The following is an 18,470-nucleotide window of genomic DNA, read 5'->3' as shown; positions in this document are numbered from 1 at the left end:
TAGCTCATTGTGTGCTTCTGATCCAAATGTGGATGAATTCCCATGAGAAAGGTTTTGCCTTTCCCCTCATTATTCATCTCCACCTGAAATCTCCAAGGAACACTTCCATGACTGTAGTGCCATCAGAGCTGGACATGTAGCCTTAGTTGGTCTTTGAGGCCACATTCTGGACACAGCAGTAAATATGTCCCGAAGTTTTTCTGTAGCTGCAGCATGGGAAGCTGTTCTTCTCTGCTGCATGACACCTGGATCCCCTGTCTACCAGCAGATGCATTTCGGTTTTGGAGACCCCAGATATGGAATTAGTCTGGCAGCTAGGCTGTGAACCTAGAACAGACTTTGCATGCCTGACCACAGACTCCTGGTACTCCTATGCTTGGTTTCCTCCTGCCTAGCTATACACTGGACAAGACACCTGATCCTTAGGCTCCCTCTATAGTAAATGGAGAGAAATATTTTTTTCTGGAAATGACTCTTTTAAGATGCAAATTGAGAGCTATATATTCCCCACTGACTCCATAGAGGCCTGTTGTGCCTCCACCTCCAGCCTGGCCAAGGTTTTGTAGTGAGACATAATAACCCGGAGCACCCGTGCTGCTGCCTGCCTGTGACACCCAGGCAATCCTCCTCCCTTACGTCTCGTACCAATGCCAATGACTCTGCAAATGGCTAAGGCAGACCGGTAAATAAAAAGGCTGTGAAAGGTAAGCAAGTACACAGAGCTCTCACCTGATTCTTGCTGTATTTTCTCATGGTTTTTAAACCAGGATATCTGGGGCTCAGGGATGCCATGAACCTGGCACTCCAACATGGCAGAGTTACTGGTGTTCACTGTCTGATCCGTAAGGTGCCGCAGCAGGGCTGGTGCCTCTTGAGCTACAAGACAAAATAACACCTCCGTTTTACCTTCTTGTAACTGTGGGGGTTTAATTATCTTCCCTACCAGCATTTTACTGATGTTAGAGACTGCTATGGCTATTGCACCAAGTCCATTGTTCACAGATTTTATTTACCATTCCAGTTTGCTTAAGAGCGTTTGGTGTGTACAGAGTACTCCCGTTACTCAGCGATAGCAGGTTATGATGACCAATGAAGACCCAATGATGACATTGTTTAAAAGGTTTCCTCAGTTCCGTTACCAGCCACATTTGTTTATCAAAAACAATGAGTTTCTATGAAAGCTCAGAGTTTTGTATCATCAGGAGAAGCAGAGTGTGACACCAAAGTTTTTAACAATTAGTGGGACATCCTCGTAGCAGAGTATCTCTGTGTCACTGAAAGCAGTATGCAGCTCTGTACATCACGATGCCCGCGAATGTGACTTTTATCATTTACTTACTTTAAAGAGTACAGTTACAAATCATATTTGGTAAACTCACATCATCTAAACCCAGAAACCATAAGCACAAAAGCATTGTGTTACATGTCCCAAAGTCTTCATAAATTCTTTGACTTTTGCATTTCACATATTTGGCTGAACACAACAAGGCCTGGCCAAACCACACCACAGCCCGCCTGCCAAAACTACATTGGTGAGAAATGTGCCCGTGTCCTCCAGCAGCTCATGGACACTGGAAACCCTGACGGCAGGGACCAAAGCTGAGCCCTAGCAGGCCACACAGCATAGCAACACTGCTCCTGTTTTACTTTTATCTACTGAAATTCATGTGAATGCAATGTCATAAAACACATTTCCGTGACAGTTGGTCACAATAAGTATCGGAAGAGCATTTCATGTGTTCTGCTTCTGCTCAAGGGCTTCCCATCCAAGGAGAAAGGCATTTCAAAAACACTCTATAAACAGCATGTTAAAGTCATCCCAGAAAGATGCAAAACAACAAATCTTTCTCATCCTCATTACAACCTTTTGCCACGCCTTCCCCCATTTTGTACAGCCGAAGGCTGTTCTACATGAGATCAAGATATTTGCAATGTTTACACGCATTACACAACAACATCTTTCTGTCACATTTGCGACTCTCACATCATCCTTTTTGGTATTTTGGTCCCTTAAAAGCAGTGATGGAAAATCCAGGGAGCTCCTGAGCAACCTCACAGATGCAGATGCTCTGCAGATTCCCTTGAATTCCCCAGTTCTGCAAGAACCGATTATTTGCAATCTTTCCTTTCAAGGACACTGCCAGGGTCAGCAGTTACTAACATGGTAAGATAGACATTACAAAATATGAAACCAAACCAAACAAAAAAAACCAAAGCAGAAACAAACCCTTTGCAAATATTTTCTTTTAGACTGCAATAGATAACAATACACCAAGTTCAAGTATAATATCAGCTGTATTTCTGACATTCTGTGTTTGGAAGATTATCCTTTCAGAAAAACTGACTATCAGACATTTTCATCTTCACAATTGTTCTGTTACCAGCTGTAAATAAAAACTCTTAAGCACCTATGTACCACCAACTTCTGCAGTGTGCATGAACCCTGTAGTACTAAAAGCACTTTTACAGTAGGCTATTTTTGCTATGCTCTTACCCTTTGAAATTAATTCCAGCATAGTCATGACCCCACAATGACCAGTTTGTGCTTTTCTGAGCTGCAAGTCTGTAATTTCCACAGGCAATGCTACTTTTTTGTTTACATTGTAGTAGACAACGTGTTCTCTCTTCCCAAACAGTAATGCTCATGAGAGAAGATGTAAAGTAAATTCTTCATCAAATACCTACACAGTGACATGGCCAACAATATTTGCCTTGCAGCCAAGATGACTGCCTTCTTCTCACTGATACCTCGCCTCAATTTTTGCACAGTTCTCATTTTTCACAACACTGTCTATGAACAGGCACCATCTGATGCATGTCCACATAAGCACACTGAGAAGAGCTCCACAGTTCACATTTATCAGCAGTCCTTGATGGACACCCCAGCCCAGACATCCAAAATGAAGGCGGACAAGATGACACAACAAAGGCAAATCACACATTCTGTGAGTTATTTGTGATTAATTTTAATTTGTTTATAGCCATACACTAAAGATGGGTTTTCATATTAAGAAAAACTTTTTTTTGCTTAAAACTTAAGTCACCATTCACATACTTTGAATAATTCCTCTGCTGCAATCAGCTGACTTTTCAAGGACTTGGTCAACCTGAGGATTATTTTCTTTTGCAAACCACCCATTTTCTCATGTTCATTTTTGCAGTGAAGACAAGGGCGGGGGGAGTTTCCAATGCCGCGTTCCGCTCACCCCAAAGCCGAGGGGCTGCCCTGGCCACCAGCAATACGCAGTGCATGGCTCAGCACCCAGGGCAGCCCCCCGGGCTCATCCCCAGCCCTTGTGCCTGCCCACAAACACTGCCTTGCTGGGCCAAACTCTGCTCTCAGTGCCCCCGAGGAACTTCATTGTAGGCAGAGTCTGGCCCAGGGGAGCGACAGGACATCACAAGGGGAAGAAGGGGATGCTGGTGTCAGAGCACTCAGCTGAGACCCCGGGGTGGTAAGGAGGGAAAATTTTCATTTCCAAAATTGTTATGATTATGTTGTCTGTTCACTTATTTTTATTAATCAGTACAAAAATATAAATACAAGCTTTAATTTTAACACTTAAAAAAAGAAGAAATATAATTCACATCTTTCTCCCTAAATAATATATTACACAACAGGAGGCAGAGAAACTCCCCAAAACCGATGAGATTCTCCAGTCATCTGAGGACATCAAAAGTGACATCAGTAGTTTTTATCTGGCCACCAAGAACTGCTTCCCTCAAATGTTTCCAGTGAGGTTTCTCTGTGCCTCCCAACACGGGCAGCCACATCGGGATTTTACGACATCCTTGCACAGCGTGGCCTTCTGAGCGCTAGTCAGGACCAGGCTGGTGGGATGTCCACCCAGCAGTGATACACATCATCGCAATTCACAACAATTTCACAGAGGAACAGCCTAATCGCCACATCTCTTTTCTTCGATCCAAACTCATATTGCCTGGCAACTGGCTGCTACAAGTCATCACGCTCCGGCTCCCAAGGCCATGGAAAATTCATAATGTCCTGTCATCACCGCCCACCTTGCCATCAAATGTCTTCTCACAAAATAGCCTCGTAAAAAAGGGGATTCTGTATTGTAATTCTTTTGAAGACTTGCAAATGCGAAAGAGCTCACTTGCCCCATTTTTAAGCAGTCACCAATGATTTTGCTTGCTTTTTAGGCATATTTTAGAAAAAAAAGAGTGCCAAGTCCCTTTGCAAGAACACATTGTTTCTGGAAGCCATCACACTAATAATGAACAAAAGAGCTACTGTATACAAGCAGGCTATAGGTGACATTTCAAAATATAAATGATTATTCTTTTCTTTACTCTGACAACTTCCAGGTTATCAATTGTTTTCTAAGCATTTTAGGCTCCATGAAACTGGCATTATGGGGAAATGCTATTGTTTATCCTTTCACACTTGACAAAAGCAATTCCCACGTGAAAGACAAGTTTAGCCATGGGACACAGTCTCGATACCTAAAGGAGGAAATAGTCTGGTGAGTTCCCAAGCGCAAGAAACTGTCATGTTGTCACCCTCTATTTTAAAAGCACAGCCACTTTGTTCCTTTGCTGTCGCTATTTTGGTCCCTACGTTCTGTTTTGTTATGGCTTAGGTAAATGCTATATAGATGATCAATCGTAAATGTAACCAAAAATAATAAAAGCTATGTATTGTAAAAAAATAAAGTTATCAGATCTATTAAAAATAGCAACTTCTTCCTTATACAGAATTTATAATACACAGAAACATCTCATAGCAAAATCATGAGGAAGGAAAAAAAAAGGCGAAACGCTCACAAGGAAGTTTTAGGTTGCCCTTAATTCTCCTTCAGCACTTTGGCTGGTTCTTAATCCCCATAATAAATCCAATTGTCATTTGCATACCAAAAGCAATGAATATTTTTAATGGCTTCAATTTTGAATTTGTGTTTTAAAAAACGTATTAAACAACTCACTGTGCTGGCTGCAACCTTGTCAGTCATGTTAGTGTAATATTTCTCATTTAATACATTACAAATTCCTGAATCTTCAGGCCAGGAGCAATACTCACACTTTTATCAGTAGCTTTTTACATTAGTGCAGAACTGACTTTAAAAATTGACCAACACAGCAACTGGAAGTCTACCTGGATTTATTTGGAGAAACATGGTTCACGTCTGTCAGTTTTAAAATCATCATTATTATAAATGATATGATAGGTCTGTGCATTATATCAACATTTTTATTTCTTCCCTGCATACTTCCTTTAGAAGATACCTTTTAAGATTAATGTACTTTAGTGTAGAAAATAATTTCAAATAAATAAGCATTAGAACTTGCTCAGCAGGTAATATTTATAAGTCCATCAAGATCAGATTAAAATAAAAAATATATAGTCCAGTCAATCTCAAACTGAATTGTGCTCATTCCACACATTCAAATTAACTTATTAAACGTCCATTGTTGACTGAAAACAGCAGTTTTAAAAGTTTATCAGTTTATTCAGCTTTGGCACTTTTGATGAGGCCGATATCAAAGTGGAAGAAAAGATTGATCCAAAGTTTTCCTTATCGCTCAGTAGGAGACAGCAAGAGAAAAAATAACAACATGCAAAATGTAGCGCAGGGGATCTTCCAAACCCCAGCTTCCACGTGCCTTGTCAAAGCGGAAAACACCCGTCTGAACTCAACTGGAAGCTCACGCGTTACGATTTTGTTTGCTATTCCTCCTACGTCCAACCCATGGGGGAATGTGCACCACCTCAGGGCCTGAAAGGTAGCAACAGTAATAAAAAATCAAGATGATATGAGACACCTGTTACTGTTTAATGAGTCCTTTAATGTTTTACATTGCTTTGTGTTGTACAATCATTCCTTGTGCTTTTATATTTGAGGATCCGAGAGTAAACAGCCTTTTTGTTGCAGTGCTCACCTCTGATTGTAACGTCTTTCTTTTGAAGCACTTCTTTCCCCGTGTATATGTTCCTTGCTCGGCAGGCATAGGTGCCCGAGTGTGCCAGGGAAACGTTCTTGATGGTCAGAGTGAGGGTGATGGAGTACTCCTTGTTGAGAGACCTTTTTACTTTCGTTTGATTGTTGACTGTCCTCGGTAAAATCCAAGCAATGTCTTTGTACAGGAATTTGTTGGCCGAACAGGACAATATCAAATTCTCTCCTTCGATGGGCATTTTTTCCAAACTAATATGGAATCCACCCAGTACATCTGTCAAAAATCAAGAACACTTTTTAGTTTATACGAAATGAATGAGCCAAAATTAACACGGCATATATTTTTCCCTTTATCAGGAAGCCTTTGAACTAATCAATGTCGTTGTCTTCCTGCTGAAGTCTGTAATCTTTCCTTTCATATGCTAGGCTCCAGCAATTCTTATAATTTGTCTTGGAGCTACGAGACACTTGGGCTCAGACATCAGTTGGTGTGAACTGAAGTTACTCTTGGAAGTGATGAGTTTGTATAAATGTTATGCCAAGTTAAGACAAACTGGGGTAAGGTACCAAAAGCAGAATTATTTAAAGACAGGGCAGTAGGACTACGAAAAAGAGGAAAATTCTGATCTCAGCTCCAGCCTGTGAACTGGATGAGAGAAAATGAATCCCAAGAGGACAACAGAAAAATACTGTAGCTCATCGTGCTTGGTTGTATTGTTTTCTTGTTATTCATAAGTATTTAGACAAATCATATCTGTTTTTTAAAAATGCTTCAAATCCTGAGAAATAACTGAATCTGTGATTACACGCCTGAGATTTATCCTTGGAACAGATTTACCCTCCATGCATTTAAAGTGCATCAGCCACCCAAGAGGAAAGCAGAAACAGTACCTGCTGGCCTGGGTGGCCAGCTGTGTGTGGGCAGCACTAGGATGAAGACCATTCTATTCAGACATCTTGTCATTAAACATAAGTGAATAATATTTCCACCTGAGAGAAATCAAGGACCATCACACCAAACATTGACTAAGTGTAAATATGACCTAAGTTTTCACAAGGATTTTTCATAGCTGATAGTTCAGGCAGGAATAATTTAGCCACCAATGTAAAAAGTCACACTTGAAAAAGTCATGTTGGCGGTTCATAGTAACGTTACTGCAGCTTCCTCCACCTGGGGAGCGGCGCAGACCCGCAGCGGTGCCAACTGCCTCCTGGCCACCTCCACCTGGGGCTCATCTCTCCAGCGAGGGTGAGTTACACCACTGACCTCAGTGAAAGTAGAAGCAAGTTCCTGAAAGACAGCACTTCCAAGTTTTACTCCTAGAGTGCAACCTCTCTTGGTTTATTTGTAGCCAATATTCTGATAAAGTAATTTCCTTTTTCTCAGTTAATTGACATCGAATTTGGCCATTTTCAATTGTTCTTTCACTGCTAATTGCTATGGCACTTGGCTGTGAATTTGACTCAAAGTCATAAGAATGGTTTCATCTTTCATAAGAGACAATTATCCCTTCTTTTCTCATCTCTTAGAGCATGAACATCTCAACACTGACTTTCATTCAGTTCTGTGCTTACCAATGTCGCTTCAGGTTTAATGTCACATCAGCAGGGATACCTAAAGAGTAGATCTCCAGTTGAGATCCAGTTGAGATCCATTGACTGACCAATCCATCAGAAAGCTTCTCCCTAAATCCCCACAACACAAATTGAGCTGCCTTGCCTCTCCAGGGGGACCATGAACATGACCTGCTCACTGCTACCTTTCAAACAAAGTTCTGCCTGTTGAAAGTCTGGCATCACTTGCCCCCCTTAATATCCTTTTTTTCCACACTTAACCCTGAGTGTTAAACACAGGGTAAATGAGCTCCTGCAAGTCCTGGATTGAAATTTCCTCTGACTGTAGCTGCCTTCCAGGGAGAGGCTTGATTTCTGTTGGTTGAACTCATCGTGCCCTTGCAGTTGGAGCAAAGTGTGTGCCTATCGTCAGCTGTAGTTCAGATGTATAGTCCAAAGATCAACCTAATGGAGGCAATGACACTAACATATTAGATTGGATATTAAAGCCTGTGTGTTGACTTGCTCCTCTTACATTTCATTGGGAATCCCCTTTTTTCCTCTCTCCAGCAAACAAAACTATAAGAAAAACTTTACATTTAGTGAACTCATCTATGAGTGACTATCATCAGCGTCCTTTTTGATATGTAAAGGTGCATGGTGCCAGATTCTGATCTCAGTTAGGAACATGTCAACTGGAAGATGAAACCTTTCCCTACAGAGGTTACAGCATATTTACCCTAAGCCATCAAAATATAGACACCTACTCGAATGTAGGTTTTTTTGGTGCATGGGCAAAAGTTTACAGCCCATGGAGTGACACAGGCACCTCCAGAGGGCAATGAGGCCCATCACCTTTAAGATGAGTCAAATTCCAGAGATCCTGATCCCTCATGCTTAATTATGAAGAGATCCTACATGAGCAGCTTAGGCTTAGATACCTAACTTTAAGGCTTAAGTTAGATGAAGTGAATCCTAAGTTTGATTTAGTTAAAAAGCATTGAATTCAGACACACTCAAAATCAATCAAAGGTCCAAAATTTTTATTGTGGATAAGTATTTGGATGAAAGAAATTGCTGTTTCTTACTTACAGTACTTCCCAAATTGTTCTGATATGTGTAGGGAAAGCCAGAGTACGGGCCTGAAATACTGCTAATTTTTGGCTTTCGCAGATGCCAGTACTCTGCAAAAGCTAGGAAGAGCCAAGCAAAACTCTTAAGATGAAACTAAAGATCCCCTGGGACTGAGGCAAATGAACTATTTTTAAAGTAAAAGGATAGCGTGCCAACAGCATAATATAGTTGCAACTACTTCCATGTTGTCAGGTCTGTAGCTCTTACTAGCTGTGTCTACTGTGAAGAAAGACTATTTTCTGAATAAATCCAGGGACAAAAGCAAAATGCACAGGATTCCAAGAGAGTCATTTGTTCAAAGGCTACAAGCCCCCTAATATATGACACCTCTTACCAGTAGTTACAGGCTCAGGCTAGCTAAATAATGTGGCTGGGAATAATGTAAAAGGGTTTTATTTACTTTAGTGATTTGAAGCTTCCTGTGGAAATAGCTCCCAGGTTTCCTGATGGAAGATTTTGTTTATCTTTGCCAAGCACCATCAGGAATCTCAAAATAAAATGCGCCTAGTGACATTGGGAAACCAGGGAGATAAGGCAGAGCTGTTCCTGTTTCACCCTCTGTAATTGCAAACACACCCATGGGCCTGCTGTGTGCCAGCAAAACAGCCCAAAATGTAGGGAAAGGGGCAGGCTGGAGGGAAGGGGGCTACCACAGTTAAATTTGGCATAAAGGTGTTGTTACAGAGACTGTTTCCATATCAGCGAGCAGGACAGCTTTCAGAAATCACCTTTCCACATTGCTTTTATGTAAGGTTCACAACTACTTCTGTGCCCTGAACAAAGATTTGCTTTTCAAAATAAGTCAGTGTGAGAACACCCCAAAAATGTCCATTTGACACAGGCCATAGGACAGGAAAACTACGCCAGAGCCCATGGACTTCACATCCCACACCCTCAGGCACAGGCTATAAAATTATACTACTCTCAAAACTCCCAGAACCTCACACACAAGTTGCACTTCAAGCCCAGAAATAATGAGATTTACAATAACTTAAGAAAGGGCTCTGGGTCCTCTCTGCTACACCTTCTGGCACTTATTTCCTCACATCTACCTTTCCCTGAAGGGGTGGAACATGCCACTGCCAAACTAGTTTTGTTGGGACAAGCTCTGCCTTCCCACCACCTTCCCAACGGTTTCTGCCTATAGAAAAGAGACTCCTTACACCACCACAGCTGCTTCACCAGTGCACATGTGTTTTCTCATCCCCAGGACAAGGCCTGAAGGAGATTGCCTCCAAGGAAAGGGATTCTTCCTGTTCAGGACAGGCTCTGTCCATCTGCTCTTTGGGGTTGTTTCTGGCTTGTCCCTTTTACAAAGAGCAGCAGCTCTTCTCCCTACAAGGGATCACCTTCTCCTGCCTAGACTGCTCTTACACTTTTGTGTGGTTCAGGCTGGCTTCATATGGCACCAGCAGACCCAACAACATAAGATAAATTAGCCGCAAGCTGTCACACGAGACTTGAAGTATTGGTTTTGGACTCATCAGAAGGAAATTCTTTGCAGTGTTCTATTCACATCCATCACCATTTAGGGCTCTCATTTTTATTCTCTCAGTGTGTTTTTCAGCAAATGCTGGGCACATTTGTTTCATTGATGTGAAACACAGACTGTTACCCAGGCACAGCAGTTTGGTCTCAGCCTGATAGAGGAGAATTGTGATTACCACCATGCAAGCCCAACTGATGCGCTATGTGCACAAAACAGAAAAATGAGCATAACTTCATTTTTGCAAGGACAAAACAGCAGCATTGTTTAAACACACTGCTTTCAATCAGTGCCACTCAGTGTCAGCCAACGATCAGGACTTTCCATGTTACACAACTGAAGTGCTCAGCTCCAGGAACTCAAAGGACAAATGCATTTCAACTTTACCACCCTATATAGAAAGTTTGCCACCAGACAAGATATTAAGAATTTCCAAGCCATAATAAAGCAGCCACTCCTCTCTCTGAACACCAGCCAAACAAGAGTCTTCAAAGGAAAGCCATAATATTCTGCATGTTCTCATGCAAGCTTTGGTATCAAGAAGTATCTCCTTCTATCCCTGGTCAAGATCTAAGAATATGAGATCTAAGTAAGGAAACTAACTCCTTCATGTCACTGTAGTAAACTATCTGAAAATGCCATCAAAAATTTGAAAGGGAGATTTGGGTTCAGCAAATGGGGCCCATCAAAATACAGCTTCATTTGGTTTCAGGATCTTTCTTTCATGCATTATTTTGAAGACTGAGCAGTAAGAGCTAGAGAAGGCCAAATTCAGCGTCTTGCACATTACAAAAGTAACAGCCTCAGTGAGTGACTGCTCAAAGTTACACGTGAAGTCCCCACATAAAGATCAGAATACAGTGCCACTGGCACATTAATTTATGGAGAACTATGCGTTGTTGTTTAGCTTCTGTCCAAACAGACACAGTGTAAGGATAGGAAGAAAAGCAAAATTGTGATTTGAGAGCAGGGACAGCAGTCATCCTCAAGGTGGCAAATGTTCTTGTCACATCCATTAACAGAACATGCAGATATTCTTTTTGTTTCTGTATTTTAACAACCTGCCTATGTGTCACTTATCGGTTTATATTTCTCATGCATGTTACCAGACTTCTGTATTTATAGATAACTGGCACTTTCTAAATGTTAAAGTGTATTACTACGTAGTCAGAATATGTAAAAAATACAAATTTTGGTCCTCAAAATCATGAGGGGGGACATTTTTCAAAGAAATTTTCTTTCTTTTTTTTTAACCAAATCTAGTGAGTGTGTGTCTACTCTCATTTGATATTTCTCAATAGAGTAGCATAATGAGTTTCACCAAAATCACTGATTAGGATGATAAGCAAGAGATTGACAACAAAAAAACAGATAAGAGAAAGCAAAAGTTAAAAGGGATACATTAAAATTATTTTTCCCTTTCAGCTTCAAGATTATGATTTTGGGATTAAAGGATCGTGATATTTTAACCTTTTCATAATTTCTCATATTTCTGAATGAATTACTTTTCTTTAATGACCTAACCTGAAAGTTGTCATCAGCCTAAGTGCTCTATGAACTACCACTTTGTAAACAAAACCAAAATAAAATCATTGCGTCTTTTCCAGTAATTCCAGAAGTCAAACATTTAATAATTTGTTTCTGAACCTGAAAACATCTAAACACATCTAGTAATGGAAAAATAACTGGAAGCATACTCATATGTGCAGCTAACACAAGAAGTCTTCTCAGTGCCACGGCCCAAATTACATGCAAGGTTTTCTTTCTCAGAAGAGGGAACAAAACTCTGTAGTTTATGCCCTGCCACTTTTTTACCTACAAGTTTCCATAGTCCCTGAGAGCTGTGAGGGGCTGCCCAGGTACCCCAGGCATCCCACCTCTGTCACCACGCTGTCTGCAGACACCGGCACTGCTCTGGACACTATGTTGTGAAATCTCCTGGTTGGCAGCAGGATGAGGCTGTAGACACCATCAGTGTCACACACAAAACTGGCTTACTGGTGTTTGAAAATACAGTAAAATTTCACATATGGAATGACTGCAGATGCTAGGCGATTTAAAAAGGGGAATTACAGGTTGCTATATTTGTGAGTGATTTGTGTCATGGTGGGATACTTGATGGAGAGTTGAATCATTCACCAGATTTGGTGTCCTTCTTAGAAATCCAGACCAGCTGCTGTGAAAAACCCTTCCAGGATCACCCAAAAGCATGGTATGAGTTTACAGGTGCACACATTACAACAATTTTCAAATTGTGAATGAAAAAGCGGCAACAGACTAACAGTTATAACCCTAGGACCAGGAAACATGTTTCGTTCTAGCGGGGACTAGATCTTACCTGTTACGATAAAGCTGATGTTTCTTTCGGCTTTTCCCACTTTATTGGATGCCACACAGCTGTAGATTCCAGAAGATTTGGTTTCAGCTACAACGAGAGTGCTAGCAGTCTGCAAAAGAAGGAAAAGGTTTAGCTCTCACTGGATCAGGAACTCAGTTAAAGCTTCCCTTTTCTTTTTCCTAGGTCACTGTTGACAGTCTCATGATTCAGTCTCTCCATAGAATCACTGGGGCTACTTAAAGGAGATGTCACCATATACGGTTTTGGAAAGGGTAGATGAGTAACAGAAAACAATTGTGTCAGAAATGGTGTGGCCAGCAGGACCAGGGAAGTGATCATCTCCCTGTACTCCACACTGGTGAGGCCGCACCTCGAATCCTGTGTTCAGTTTTGGGCCCCTCTCTACAAGAAACATATTGAGGTCCTGGAGCGTGTCCAAAGAAGGGCAACGAAGCTGGTGAAGGGTCTGGAGCACAAGTCTTTTGAGGAGTGGCTGAGGGAACTGGGATTGTTTAGCCTGGAGAAAAGGAGGCTGAGGGGAGACCTTATCATTCTCTACAACTACCTGAAAGGAGGCTGTAGCCAGGTGGGTGTTGGTCTCTTCTCCCAAGTAACAAGTGATAGGACAACAGGAGATGGCCTCAAGTTGTACCAGGAGAGGTTTAGATTGGATATTAGGAAAAACTTCTTCACTGAAAGGGTTATCAAGCATTGGAATAGGCTGCCCAGGGAACTGGTTGAGTCACCATCCCTGGAGGTATTGAAAAGATGCGTAGATAAGTTGCTTAGAGACGTGGTTTAGTGGTGAACTTGGCAGTGCTAGGTTAACGGTTGGACTTGATGATCTTAAAGGTCTTTTCCATCCTAAATGATTCTATGATTCTATATTATCAGAGCCATCATAACCAAAAATCTTTGAATGTGTCTTGCAGATTGATTTATCTCTTGCTAATGATGTAATGATAAGCTACAAAACACGAAACATGACACAACATGGTTCACCTGAAGAGATGAGCAGCCTGTAGGGCAGTCAGACTGCAAAGGGAAGAGATGAGGAATGCCTCAGGCACTTGGATAATGCTCGGAAAAAATTAGCTCTGTTTGGCATTAAATGTATCTGATTTCTCTTTCATTTTCTCAAGTAAGTGTCAGGTGAGAAAGGTCAGGGGAAAAGACATGTTTACTCGTCCTTTTTTTTTAATATTTCCTCTTCTTTGACTTAATATTTCTATTATTAAATAATAATATGTCAGGTTTCTTTAGGTTGCATTCTATCACCACCTTAAGAGGTTCAGCACACAATATTTTCACAAAGTGATGACTTCCAAGATGAGACCTTGGAAGGCCAGGGACCAACAACACCTGATGTGCCTTTAGAAAAATAAAAATCATTGTAATAATAAGACTCATAAGTTCATGGTGATGGAAAGCCATCGTCTAATGGCTTGGGCACTAGGTGAAAGAAGAAATTTATGCAGAAACAACTGAGGTGTCATTCTGATATGGAGCTGAGACATGGGGCACGGACATGGATCTAAGCAGTGGGATGTAGTCTCAGATACAACTTAGTAGCTTAATTTTCTGTCTTTCTGTCTCCATTTTATTTCATCTGTAAAACATGCATTGGCTGGAGCTACAGACAGAGCTGGGACAGTGACAAAAGGAAATTTTGTGGCCCTGGAATCCCGTTGTTTGGAATTATTTGGCTTTTCTAAAAGCCTTCAAAATCATTTTTGTGCAATTAATACATTCTTTTAAGTCTGCCCGATTGCTGTAGTCCAGAGGCAGACAAGCACAAGCGGGTGAGTCAGTAATAAATAAGGACCAGTTATCTACATTTCTACATAAACACTGGCTGAACATTTGCACTGCTTCTATGTCTCCTACTCAGAGACTTCATGGCTATCCCCAAACTCCTTGCTGAACTTCTAAATAATATAGATCTTCTGTTTTCCCAAAACATTCTTTAGTAGAAGGAGTATATTACTTTTCCTCCTACTCAACCAAACCCAGTGGAGTCAAGTTGTTTAATTTTAGCTTATTTGCTTTAGAGAACTGCCCTATGGCAAATTCAAGACTACAAGTGATGCTAACAGCAACTCTACCCTGCTAAGCTGTCTCAATGATCAGCTACCTGTCTGCTCACAAACTACACCTTATTTCCAGCTAGAATTTTTCTAACTGACCTTTTCGGCTCTTCCATGAGATGAAAGAGGCTCAGTAATACCAGAAAGACAATTACGGTCCTTTAAAAAAATCATCCTGTTTTGCTAAATTCAGTGGGCTGGCCTCTACAAATTCCTAATTACAAAGTGTGGGTCCAGCCCTGGCTCTATTTTGTCATTCTCTTTGAATTCCTTCCAATTTTTAAACATAATTTCGTAAAGTGTGGACACAGGGCTCAGTGGCAGGATTCCTGCAGCCGTTTTATCAACATTAACTCAGAATAGAAGGAAGTCCCATAACATCTGCCAGAGGGCTAACGTGGGTGGTTAAATGCTGCTTCTGCCATCCCAGACTTTCCACCACAATATTAACCTTTTTTTGCGTTAGTTGGTATTACCTCATAGCAACTTTACCCAGGTAGGAACAGTGACCTAAAATGTACAGTGAAGAAGAAGGAAGCTCTTACTCTCTGACTCCAGGGCACCTGTCTTTATCCTGCTACATGCAGAACCAGAGCATTTATGAGCCTGAAAAATTTGTGTCAATTATTTCTCCCACAATTAGTCCAATGGTTTGGATATTTTTTTGTAGTACCAAACTGTATTTTGTCCTGACATTATCAGGCATTAGTTTTTAATGAAAAATTGTGTACCCTATCCAAGTTTTACTGCTCCAGCCCACTAAGATGTGATTATTACTTTTATTTCACTGAGGACAGCACATACAGTTACACTTACGCGGTATGACTGCACTTACTGACCAAAGGTTATAGATTATGCCTTTTCTTGCATATTAAGTGACCCAAGAGAACATTCCTCAGCACTGAAATTCAGTGATTTAAACTGAATGCTTTTCCCCAGCACTGCTTTGGTTTTGACCAACTTGCACTGTCCCAAATGCTCCTCTAGCACAGCCTAGGATCACTCCGAACAGGCAACTTCCATGCAACCAACATCTTTTGGAGGGCAAGGGAGATAAATGTTATGAACACAGGCCTTAGCAGCAGAGAGCAGTCATTGGTATGTTTACTTGACTAAGGCAGAGAAAGCCATAGTGTCTAGGAAAAAGCAAGACTGACTTTGCAACAGAACAGAATATTTCAGAGACATGTCTCTGCATAAATCTTTTAGCTTATAAATTAGTCATAAGGATAAGATAACATCTCTTTAAACAGTTTGTGAGCCCTCCAGTGGTGCAGTCTGAGTTCTGCATTATGAATGCCAGCCAAAACACACCAGAGAGATAGTGTGTACAAAACTAAGCTGGCATGTTGTTGTTTATTGAACAATGATGGCTGTATGAGATCAGTTTGTGCTGCGTGGTTTCTCTACACAGGTATTGCTGCAAAAGGAGCAAGAGAAAAAGTTGGCACAGGCTTGTATCACATGGCTTCACAACACAGAATTTCAGGCCCTGGGTTTGCATCCATGTTGTATAGAGAAGGTCTGAATCCAGTTGCCATGATGAGACAGAACAGGGCCAATCCTTCCTGGCATTGCTGGACATCTTGAGCATCATCAGTCCACAAACCCCATTTATCACCAAAGCTTTGATCCTTTATTCCTCCTTTCTGCACTCATCATCTCAGTTGAAGTACTACGCTACAGGCTCATCTCAGAGCCAGGATCTAGGGAAGTAAATCACATTCTGCTGCTGCTGCTTCTGCCTGCAAATAAAAGAGGCATTGAGCAGAAATCCTGAGAGACAGAAGAAGAAATTAATGATGGAAACTGATGAGGAAAAGACTGAGGGGGAAGGAGGGTGCAAAGCAACTGGCATGGTGGTTGTGCTTGGAGCCAGGGTGGGCTGGTCTTTCTCCCAGAGGGTCTGCTTGAATTTCTTTTGTCTGAAAGTAGCTTAGATGGAGGATTCCCACTGCTCCAGCTGATGGCAGAGAAGCAAGAGGAGGTTTCAGAAAATGGTTGGTAACTTGACTCTTTTCTGACTCCTAGAAGGCCTCTGCAGACACAGGCATAAACACGTTCCATCCAGAGACTGCTGTGCTAACTTCTCTAAACAGCCCATACATTTAAAAATCAAAATGCTCTCCTTTCAGCATTGATCAGGTTAGTGCAAGTCTGCCAAATATTGTTGATTCTCTCCTAGTTACGCTTTTAAGAAGACATATTTGTTAAAAAAAATGGGAAATAAATTAAAATATGCTCTCCTCACCCCCTTGGATTTATCTTTGGCTAAAGGAATATTATTTAGGAAGATCCATGTTGAAATACTGGCAGCGCACTATTGGATTGGTCAGCTTATGCCAAAGACATATGATTGCCTCATGTGTTGGCAAGGCGCATCAGTGCAAAACATCTGAATGACAGGCTTCACCTTCAGGACCGCCACACAAGAAACACCAAAGTATCTTCAGTAGCAGGACACACACGCAGAGCAGCACCCATTTCCCCCTTGGGTCACACAGGCAAGTCACTGCTGTTAGCAAGCAGAGCTGCGGTTTCCTTCTGCATCCTGTGTTGTCCCGCTCGAAAGGGCCATGAGACTGAACGCAGCCGGCTGCCTGGCGAGGAGATCACGCTGCAGACAGCTATACCATAGGCACCCCTGCTCTCCTTCCCCGGGCCGTAGGTAGAGCGAGACAGTGCTCCATTCTTGCCTCCCTTGTGCACCGAGGGAGGGGATGGGTTTCAGGAGCTGGAGGGAGCTGCAGCTCAGCAGAGGCAGGTGCCAAGTTCTGCTAGTTTTAATCTCACCAAGGGCTCAGCTCAGCTGGCACCTTCCAGCGATCTGCTTAAAAGTGTTGACAGGGATTCTAGTAGCACTTGGGAAGGCCCCAGGAGAAGTTACGATGTGCAGAAAGAGAGGCAAGCTACGCTCCCACGGCTATCTTTAGCTTGGCTTCCTAGGAAGATCACACTGTCTGTCCATCTGCCTGCCAGCCTGTCCATCTGTCTGCCAGCATCCTCTCCTCCCCCACGCCCTCAGTAATTTTTGAACCCATTGCCTAATTTCAACCAAAATCAACAGATAACTCAAAGCTCCTAAGATCTCATGCATTTCATGCAAACCAGCTGTTGAGTAGAGAAGAAGGATCAAAATGGGTGTTGTTGTAGTGAGCTAAACAGCTTTCTCTTCTGCTTTGGGTTCAGATGGCCAGTCAGCACAGATGTACTGGCCACACAGCTGGCACGTGTAAGGACTGAGAACAAACATAACACATGCCTCATCATCTCCTCAGTAACGAGGGGACATGGAAGAGAGCTAGAGGTTTAGGGCTTGGCACAGAAGATGCAGGAGATGGACCCATCCTATTTTGCATGGTGACACCTTATAGGTTATGTCCAAGAAGGACTGACTCTTGTAACTATCTTGCACTCCACCTTTGTGTTGGACTGTCACAGTTTTTAATACTACCCACAGTCAGCATATGCAAGGTTGACTCATCATTGCCTGCCAAACCAGAGACGGACAAGAGCGAGCTTAGGTTTGGTTGTGCAGAGTCTTATTATGGGGTGATTACTTTCCATTTTCCCTGAAGTCAAATGGCTTTGTCACTCACAAAGGATGGGGCCATTAAAAAGTTGTGTCAGTAAGGTATTTATGCAGTGGAAAACAAGGCCATACATAGATTTATCTGTATCTATCTATATCTCTATCTGTATATACACATATGAATGATAAACCACAACTTCATGCATTACTGTTCTTTATATACATTTCCTGGAGGCGTGCACTGTGACACAGACCCAGTTTTCATGGTACCTGTTACTGTCAGTGGGATGCCAACATTTGCTATCAGCAGAAGGACCTTCTGTTCCATATCAAATTCTAAAAAATGTGGCTCTAGTAGGTTATTTCCCAAAAACAAGGGGGTTTTGTTCCACTCCCTCCGACTTTTCCCTGTACTCAACTG

The 18,470-nt window shown here is 41.9% G+C and overlaps 1 protein-coding gene across 3 annotated transcripts in view; it reads right to left on the bottom strand.

Moving 5' to 3' along the window:
* FLT1 (fms related receptor tyrosine kinase 1) overlaps positions 1-18,470 on the bottom strand; it is a 116,077-nt gene that overhangs the window by 38,377 nt on the left and 59,230 nt on the right. For 2 of the 3 annotated variants that reach the window (XM_075742083.1, XM_075742082.1), the window contains exons 12-14: positions 12,431-12,539; positions 5,902-6,192; positions 730-876 (exon numbers count right to left, since the gene is read on the bottom strand). In XM_075742083.1, coding sequence (XP_075598198.1) covers positions 730-876; positions 5,902-6,192; positions 12,431-12,539 — 547 coding nt within the window. Of the gene's footprint in view, positions 1-729; positions 877-3,490; positions 5,739-5,901; positions 6,193-12,430; positions 12,540-18,470 lie in introns of those variants that run through there. The other variant, XM_075742084.1, reaches the window with a different exon arrangement.

The sequence above is a fragment of the Balearica regulorum genome, chromosome 1 (genome assembly GCF_011004875.1).
Source record: "Balearica regulorum gibbericeps isolate bBalReg1 chromosome 1, bBalReg1.pri, whole genome shotgun sequence".
In the NCBI taxonomy this organism is placed as follows: Eukaryota; Metazoa; Chordata; class Aves; order Gruiformes; family Gruidae; genus Balearica; species Balearica regulorum.
This window is presented reverse-complemented; position numbering and strand designations above follow the sequence as displayed.